At 37.3% G+C, this 9784-nt stretch overlaps 1 protein-coding gene across 1 annotated transcript; it reads left to right on the forward strand.

Annotated features, from left to right (window-relative positions):
• Nucleotides 1-288: 288 nt before the first annotated feature.
• On the forward strand, nt 289-9126 carry LOC136224352 (transcriptional repressor ILP1). Its single transcript, XM_066012678.1, has 6 exons — nt 289-1603; nt 3117-3284; nt 4112-4791; nt 5484-5766; nt 6788-7077; nt 8567-9126. Exons 1-6 carry the CDS (start codon nt 425-427, stop codon nt 8757-8759), a joined length of 2793 nt encoding a protein of 930 aa, XP_065868750.1. The 5' UTR covers nt 289-424; the 3' UTR covers nt 8760-9126.
• Nucleotides 9127-9784: the final 658 nt, after the last annotated feature.

The following is a 9784-nucleotide window of genomic DNA, read 5'->3' on the forward strand; positions in this document are numbered from 1 at the left end:
CAAAATTACCCGAAAACACGATACGAAATCGACACTAACCCGAATAGGTTAACACGATTGTGACACGAAATATTTTGGGTTGGGCTTGGGTTTACTCTTTTTGACATGAACCCGAAATGACACGATATGAACACCACTCGAACACGATAATTGTCATGTCTGGTACCATGTACCCTGTCTCATACCCATCTCATATCCGTTACGGGTAACGGTTTTGATCTCATATCTGTTTCATACCGTTTTATATAGTCTCATCAGAATCGAATAGTGCTGGTATGTTCTAGGTGTGCTAACTTAAACTGAATTTATTTTGCAAAGCAACCGATCTTTGATAGAATGAAACGAATGAAAGTTAACCACTATCAACAATAAGCTAAAACCCTCCCTTTCTCAATTGAATTTTACTATTTCCATTTAAACCACTATGAGTTCTGCAAAATCCAGAAATTTTCGCCGCCGAGGAGACGACGGCGAAGACGGGAATAACGATAATGATGCCGCCACACCTTCCGCCACTGCCCGCAAAGCTTCTTCGAAGCCCAAGAAACTCCTCAGCTTCGCCGATGACGAAGACGAAGATACTCCTTCTCGTTCTTCCTCCAAATCTTTTGCTTCTCGGAAACCTACTTCGCGCCTCAGCAAAGCCAGCTCCTCTCACAAGCTCACCGTCTCCAAGGATCGTACATCTCCTATGCCATCGTCTACCACCTCCAATGTGCTTCCTCAAGCTGGTACTTACACAAAAGAGGCGCTTCTTGAGCTTCAAAAGAACACCCGCACTCTCGCTAAACCTACCTCTTCAGCGTCAAAGACGGTATCGTCATCGACTTCTGAGCCCAAAATTATCCTCAAAGGTCTCCTCAAACCTGTCAAGGAAGACTCCAATTCTCAAACCCTAGAGCAACCTCAACATTTAAATTCGGAGGAAGAAGATATTGGTAGAACTGATACGGAAAAACGATTGGCATCATTAGGTTTGGGGAAATCCGGTGACTATTCATTGATTCCAGATGAGGAGACAATCAAGAAAATTAGGGCTAGAAGGGAACGATTGAGGCAGTCCAGAGCGGCGGCTCCTGATTATATCTCCTTGGATGGAGGGTCTAACCTTGGGGCGGCAGAAGGGTTCAGCGATGAGGAGCCTGAGTTTAGGACGCGGATTGCTATGATTGGGAAGAAAGAGGGAAGCACTAGTCATGGCGTTTTTGAGGATTTTGACAATGAGGATGATGACAACAGCCGTGTTAAAGCAATTATTGGTGCTAATGCTGGTGGATATCCTAACAGTAATGTTGTTGCACAGGAGAGCAAAGTTAGTGATAACGAGGAGGATGAGGAAGATAAGATTTGGGAGGAAGAACAATTTAGAAAGGGTCTAGGGAAGAGAATGGACGATGGGACTGGTAGTAACAGGGTTTTCACAGGTAGTGCTGCTACTGTGATGCCTACTAAGCAGCAACAACCGCAGAGGCTAACGGTTTACAGCGCAGTTCCAAGCATTGGAGGAGCATTTGGTGCATCTCAAGGTTTAGATGCCCTGCCCATACCACAACAAGGGGAGATAGCAAGAAAAGCATTGCTGGAAATTTTTCAAAGGCTTAAGGTATGGTTACAGTGGCAGTTGTCATGTTGGAAATGAAGCTAAAACTCCAATGCCTTTTTTCTTTCAAAATTCTGCTACATTTCAATTCACAATCATCATATTAACTGGTATTTCATAATATATATTCTGAGTTGAAGTTTGAAACTTGGAACTAGACATGTAGTAGTAGTAGAACAAAAATTTAAATTTCTAAAACTTGTCATATAATAATGTCTCATTGTAGTTTGCTTTGTTATTGGATACCTGTTATGATTATAAGTGGATAGTTGTAAATGGAGACTACATTAGCAATTATTCCTATGTATTTGATGGTGAATAACATGAAAGATACATGTTTAAGAGCAAGTTGAAATGATCTATAGAATCCAGATTATTCTAGGTAGCTTTTTCTGTAACAGAGCAAGGGACATGTAAAGCTCTCGTAACATGTAGTTCATTATGTTATTGCAGGCCAACATTATTATATCTCTGTTTTCTTCAATTTCACTTGATCCTGGAGAAAGGCCTCCTGATCAAAATATTTCATGCATAGTTATTATTAATGGCGCGCCATTGCACAGTGTGGCACGCCTCTGTAACATATGTGCAGTTTTAGGGTTTTTTGAAGTATTTAATGTAGGTTTAATTCTTGGATTAGACACATCGAAGGGTCCAAAATAAGAAAAACAATAATGAGGAAGAGCAAAGTTACTAAAAGATAAAGCAGCAGAGAAAAATAGAAGAGAAAAAAAACAAAACATACGGGAAACATAAGCAGCCAATGGGAGAGAATTATGGAATGATGATGAACTCGTGTTTGAAGATGATAATCTAACAATGGGGTTCAGTTAGTAAGGCTGTTGGAGTTGAAGCAAAGCAAGTACTTATAACACTAGAGGAGTAGGAAAAGGGGCTAAAGTATCATCTTCTACTGCTTGAGGAAAAGCGCCGTCGGTTCTTCAAGATGATGAGGAAGGAAGAAGAAACTGATTTTGTTGATGAGGATGAAGAGGACCAGTTTCTTGAACAAGAATTTGATGATGCTTTATGAGTAGTGTGATGAGTGATGAATTTGGAGAGTTTTGATGAGGAGTAGCTATTAGTCAAGTCAACTTAGGATTTACTATTTAGTTGAACAATTGAACTTCAGATTTAGAATATGGGGTGTACTGCATCTTAGAATTTAGTTATGATTAAGAATATTGTCATGGTTTAGTATTCATTGCATTTTTATAATTTAGGTATTATCATTTATAGTTTTATAAATTTTATTTTTTGTTAGTGCGCCTTGTGTCGCTCAGGCGCGCTCCATGTGCCATGCGTCAAGGCTCCAGACCCCCTTGCGCCTAAGTGTGCCATGTGCCTTAATAACTATGATTGCATGTCTACTGTATGGAACTCCTTCAATTACATTGTTGAAACCATGATGTTAATGTTAAAACATATTAAAATTCCTATTTATTGGTAGAACCTTATTGTGGGAAATTGCTTTCATCTGCATGTAACCCTATCTTTTTTTTTTTTTTTACAACAGGAATCTTACAGCAGAACGGTTTCGTCTTCGTCCAAGACTAATGAGAATTTATCTGCCTCGTTGATGAATATTACTTCTCTTGAGAAGTCTCTATCTGCTGCTGGTGAGAAGTTCATCTTTATGCAAAAGCTTCGTGACTTTGTTTCTGTTATATGTGAATTTCTGCAGGTATGAGTTTATCTAATCTGTGTCCTGCATGTATGTCTGTGTTAGGTTCAATTCACCTTTTTTCACCTAGAACTCCCTCTAATATTCTCTAGTTATTCCTCTGTAGCTCTTTCTTACCTTTACCTGCTCTTATAATTGAGGCCTTAGTTCACTTATATTCAATCCTATAAAAAGCAAAGTACTTGGACTTAGATGTGGAAATAAGCAAACATGAGTTCAGATTATGTTACAAGTAGTCTGTATCTTCAATGTATCTTATATTGGTCTCTTTCTAGTTGTAATTTGTTATGGGCCCACGAATAGGATCACACCACAGTTCTTTTCACAAGAAAATCCTTGATTTCCCTTGCTTTTCCTGTTCTTCGAATCGCCTATCCTTGAAGCTCAATTTGGTGATTTGTAAGAGATCACCCTAACTCCCTAATTCTGAATTTTGTCAAGATTAACGATTGATTTCTTATTGAAAAGTTGCTGCCTCTTATAGGAGATATAAAGACATTACAATAGGAAAGAGTTCTTACTTAAGGAAACTGCTATTTAGGAAAATGACTAGGATATGTTTTCCTAAAATAAAATATACTATAACTCTCTAAATAAGATATTACTGCTAAATAAGATGATATTGCCTAAATAATTATGGTAAAGTAAATCTGCCTAAATAATTGTGATAAAGTAAATATGCCTAAATAATAGGAAAATAACGTTAACTTGGTCTCTTTCCATAATATATTTGCTATCAGAAGTAACATCAGGGCTGCTTCAGCATCCTGTGCCCTTCCTTTTGCAGCTTTTGGTTTAACAAGTTTCCTGTAATTTTTACTTTTCAGCATAAAGCACCTTACATTGAGGAACTGGAAGAGCAGATGCAAACGCTTCATGAACAACGCGCATCTTCTATTTTAGAAAGAAGAATTGCGGATAATGATGATGAAATGATGGAGGTAGAAGCAGCGGTAAAAGCGGCAATGTTGGTTTTTGGTGAACATGGGAGCAGCGCAGCAGTTATTGCTGCAGCAACTAGTGCAGCCCAAGCTGCATCAGCTTCCATGAAGGAACAAATTAAACTTCCAGTGAAGCTAGATGAATTTGGTAGAGACATTAACCAACAGAAACGAATGGATATGAGGCGAAGGGCTGAGGCACGTCAACGAAGAAGAAGTCAATTTGAGTCAAAGAGATTCTCTTCTATAGAGATAGATGGTTCTAGTCAGAAAATAGAAGGAGAAGCAAGCACAGATGAGAGTGATAGTGAAAGTGCAGCTTACCAGTCAAATCGTGATATGTTGCTTCAGACTGCAGATCAAATTTTTGGTGATGCATCAGAGGAATATTCTCAACTTTCAGTTGTAAAAGAACGGTTTGAAAGATGGAAAAATCAATATACGGCAAGCTATCGAGATGCCTACATATCTCTAAGTGCACCTGCCATATTCTCTCCATATGTGAGGCTAGAACTTCTAAAATGGGACCCTCTTCATGATGATGCAGATTTTTATGATATGAAGTGGTACTACTTCACTCTTTAAATGCTATTTTTGTGGTTGAATCATCTATTATTTATCAATGGAGTTTCTTCTATGTTGCACAGAAACGGAAATGGACACTGTTAAACCTAATTTCTAAAAAGCATAGGAAACGGAAACGTGGGGGAACATGTAAATATTAAAAATATAGGAGCATGTTTATAAATATTAAAAAATATAATGGTATATTTAAAAAAACAAGAACAAGATGAAGAAAGTCCAAGCTCAATTGAGATTCAAGAGAGAAGAATTATAGGAGAAAGAAATATAGTTAAGTTCTTTAAGTTGGAGGATACAAGGAAGGAATTATCAGTCAAATAGGAAGTTTCAATTTTCCTGATCTTAGACTGAATAGGAATTGCAAAATAGGTAGAGAAACCATTTAAAAACTGAGAGACGTGTTTCATGCTTTGGGTAATCATGGAAACGTGGCCGGAAACGTTTCATATCAGTTTCCTAGAGTTTCCGTTACGGAAACGGTGAAACACATGTCATGATGAGTTTTCGTGCATCAGAGTTTCTTCACCATGGAATTGGATTTTGTTATTTGATCTGTTAACACTTTGTTTTTCTGTTATGTAATTTGACTTCAGGCTCCACAGATACTTAGTGTTGCAGACTTTGGCTTTTGATTTCACTAACTTTGTTTCATTTTACCGTTTCTTCTCCTGTCCAGGCATTCCTTGCTGTTCAATTATGGTTTGCCCGAAGATGGAAGTGATCCCAATTCGGATGATGCTGATGGAAACCTGATTCCAGAATTAATTGAAAAGATTGCAATTCCTATTCTGCATCATGAAATTGCCCACTGTTGGGACATGCTGAGTACAAGGGAAACTAAAAATGCTGTTTCTGCCACAACCTTGGTTATAAATTATGTTCCATCTTCTAGCAAGGCTCTACAAGAGCTTTTGGTTGCAATCCGCACCCGTCTCACTGATGCTGTTGCTGACATTATGGTATATCTTTTTGGATTTGAAAGTCCTCTCTAACTTCTTCCTCTCCAATATTTGTTTGTTTTTTTATTTGTTTGCTCCTTTTTTTCTCCTTTCGCCTCATGTATTAACGGCACTGTTATTAGAATCTTATGATTCATGATTCGATTCTGCTCTATTTCGAGCCGAATCTATAGGGGGATCTAAATTATAACAGAATCTTGGGATTCACGATTCGAATCATACGGCTTGATTCGATTTAGCTCTATTTCGAGCCGGATCTTCATCATTGTTCATCAAAAACTTCAACAACACTAACTACTAAATTCACTTTCCTCTAATCCGATTGTTATTTATCAAGTTATCAACTCAAACTAGCTCCATTCCATCATTATCATCTTGACAACAAGATAAAAAACAGAGTCGGAAACTCAAACACTATCTCCACTAAGTTATTAAAAAGAGTCTGATTCTGAATTAGTTTTATTAGGATTGCATTTGCATTAGATTTGAAAGTATTTGGTTGGTATGATTTCTTTTTCGACATTAAAATTGCATTTCCAGACTAATATTTGATAATATTATGAGTTCAACATGGTAAATATTTTATTTTTGGCTTAATACATCATGAGCACCCTGAACTTGTCCAAAAAACTTGATTGGCCCCCTGAACTTGCATGGTGTCTCGTTAGCCCCCTAAACTTGCTTAAAATAACCCATTAGCTACCTGGATTTATTTAAAGTGGCCAATTGGCCCCTGAACTTGCTTATAGTGTTCCATTTCCCCCCTGAACTTGTTTAAAGTCTCTAAAAAAATTCAAAACTTACAAAATAAAGGCCTAATTCGCGATTCTAAATCTTTAAAACAAATTAACTTTCTGTTTTGTACATGTTTATGACGTTTTTATAGATTTAGGGACATCATAACACCCTAAGCAAGTTTATGAGGATTTCAATTCACGAGTCGAATCTTGATTTGACAACTATGATTACTGGACACAAATATAATTATTCTTAATATTTACCGCTCTCTTCCTTGCAACAGGTTCCAACATGGAGTCCACTCGTGCTTAAGGCTGTACCCAATGCTGCACGTATTGCAGCATATCGGTTCGGGATGTCAATCCGGTTGATGAAAAACATATGCGTATGGAAAGATATCCTGGCATTGCCAGTTTTGGAGAAGCTTGCTCTTGATGAGCTTTTATGTGGAAAAGTTCTACCTCATGTTCGAAGTATTGCCTCTAATGTACATGATGCAGTCACAAGAACAGAAAGGATCGTGGCTTCTTTATCTGGTGTTTGGGCAGGCCGAAGTGTCAATAAGGACCCCAGGTACTTATATTGGTTTTGTTTCTCTTATGAGTGTCGTCTTTTACATCAAGTCAATATTTAGTTTGATAAAATAATAGAACTGAATGGTTTGGATCAAATAAAGTTATAACTCTTGCATGCATGTTTTCCGGAATTAGAACTATCGTAGCAAGGAGGTTATGATGTTTCGTAAAGATGGGAAGTTAGAAATGTAGATTGTTCGAATTGTAAATTTTATTATGCTTGCCTGTAAATTTACCCCTTTTGTGAAAGCGTCCTATTTAACCCTTGAACTTGCGTAAATTGACCTATTAAATCTCTCAACTTTTTTTAAGTAAGCCTATTTCCCTCCTAAACTTGCTTACAATAATCTATTGGCCCCTTGAACTTGTTAAAGCATACGTGCATCAACTCTTCCAAAATCTACTCTTGCTCTGCCACATGAATTTTAGGGGGTCAATAGGTCAGTTTGAGCAAGTTCAAAGGGTAAATAAGACGTTTTTAAAGTATAGGACTTTTCTGGACAAGTATAGTATTAGGGATGTAAACGGGGCTCGGCGGGGCGGGGATTACACTCCCCGACCTATCGAGGATTCCCCCGTTCCGAAACCTAAACCGGTACAATTTTGTCCCGTCCCCGCCCTATGGGGATCCCCATTTCATTCTATTTCTTTACATATATAAAACTTCTGTTCTGTTTTTTCTCCTTCTTCTTGGCATTTGATACAGTATAACGACAAACAATAGGATTCGGTTTGAGTTGAGTGGTGGAAATAAGAATAAAATCGACCTAATCTAATAACTCAAAAAAGTGTATAAAAAAATAAAAAATAAATGTTAAACGGAGAATTAATTAGGGAATCCGCGGGGATCCCCGTGGGGGCATGTCGGGTACAGGGATACCTATCTTGTCCCCTCTTGTAGGGGACATAACAATCTCCATCCCTGACCTGAGGGATTCTAATTGGGGATTCCCCATCCCGTTTGCAACGCAAACCCTATATTGGAGGTTGGAGATGTACTAGGCGTAATATTTTGTAGAATTATCGATAGTTACAGGCTGGAAACTTATTTGACCTCTGTACTTATCCTTATCTTTTGTCAATATTAACCCTTTTGGTTCTTCTGTCTAATTTATTTTTTAGATTTTTAACCGTTATATTTGATATAAATAGATAGACAGAAAATAGAGTAACATGCCTATTTTGTATCTACTATGGCTGTCTTGAAAGCTATAAGATATGTTTGGTTAAAAATAAAAAAAAAAACCAGGCAGAAGGACCAAATGGTTAATATTGACAAAAGATAAGGATCTTATAATGTGTTTTTCAAAATAGGGGGCTAAACAGTGTGTTAGGTAAAAAGACGGGGACTAATAAATTATTTACCCTTAATTTTTCCCCTTACTTTAATATGTTCGTAATTTGGTTGTTGATGACTTAATACTTTCTTTAATGTTGCAACTTCATATTAAGCCATCTTTTTCCATTTTGAAAATCCAACTTTGCAGACATAAGTTGCAATCTTTGGTCGATTACGTGATGTCATTAGGAAGGATGCTAGAGAAGAAACACGTATCAGGCGTGACTGAAACAGAGACAAGTGGTCTGGCTCGACGATTGAAGAAGATGCTGGTTGAGCTCAATGATTATGACAGTGCCAGAGACATAGCTAGAATGTTCAGTCTCAGGGAGGCCTTGTAAACGGGAGCCAATGATCTGATCTGATCTGACCTGACCTTTACTGGTTAATCTTTGCCTGGTGGTGAGTTAAAAGGGTTGTTGAAGAATGCGGCAAAACGATTAAACTGGACGCCGAAACAATTCATGGGTTCGTTCATATTTTTAATCGCGAACCTGGAGGAGGAAGGAGGAAGCGTTGCATCGAGAACTGGGAGCAATAACTGGATGAGATTCTCTATGTTCTTATTTTTGCAGTAACTGAGATCTTAATGTATTGATCTGAAAATGTTGATTTTGTAACTGGAGCTTTTATGGAACATATATATTTTTATATATATATATGTATTCATCCTGTAAAATTTTTTGGTTACTGAAGCTTTTTATATTACTGTATGTGAAGTAGAGTTCTAGGGCTGTAAATGAGCCGTGCCGCTCGTTGTTTGGCTCGATAAAAGCTCGGTCGAACTCGATTTATAAACGAGTCGAGTTTGAACATGGTGAAACTCCGTTCAAAAGCTCTCTAGCATACTCGATTATAGGTTTATGAAGAAGTTATGAGTAAGCTTGGTTCGATTATAGGTTCATGAGCGAAGTTCTTGAAATGAATTAATGAACTATTCACGGGTTAAACTTGTTAACAAGTTCAAGAACAATTTAATTTTCTGACAAGCCCTATATAGTTCCATGAGAGCATCTCCAATAGAGGGTGCCTAAAAGAGTGTCAAAACTGAACACATAATCTCAAAATATAATATTTTATTGTCTCTTCCATCCGCATCACTTCTGGCAACATTTACTTAAAAAATGCTCCAATAGAGGTTGCTTGAAAAGTTGCCATTATAATCTTATAAATTATTATTTTATTATAAATATTAAAAATAAAAGGCTCCAGATTTTATTATTTCTAGAAGAGAGACTACAAATTTTATATTAAAAAATAATAAACAAGGTTGCCAAGAGGTTGCCAAAATTGGCAACTTTCCTTGGCACTCACAATCACTCCAATAATGAGCATCTTTTAAAAGTTGCTAAACCTGATGTCACAT

Source organism: Euphorbia lathyris, chromosome 3, assembly GCF_963576675.1.
Source record: "Euphorbia lathyris chromosome 3, ddEupLath1.1, whole genome shotgun sequence".
Classification (NCBI taxonomy): Eukaryota; Viridiplantae; Streptophyta; class Magnoliopsida; order Malpighiales; family Euphorbiaceae; genus Euphorbia; species Euphorbia lathyris.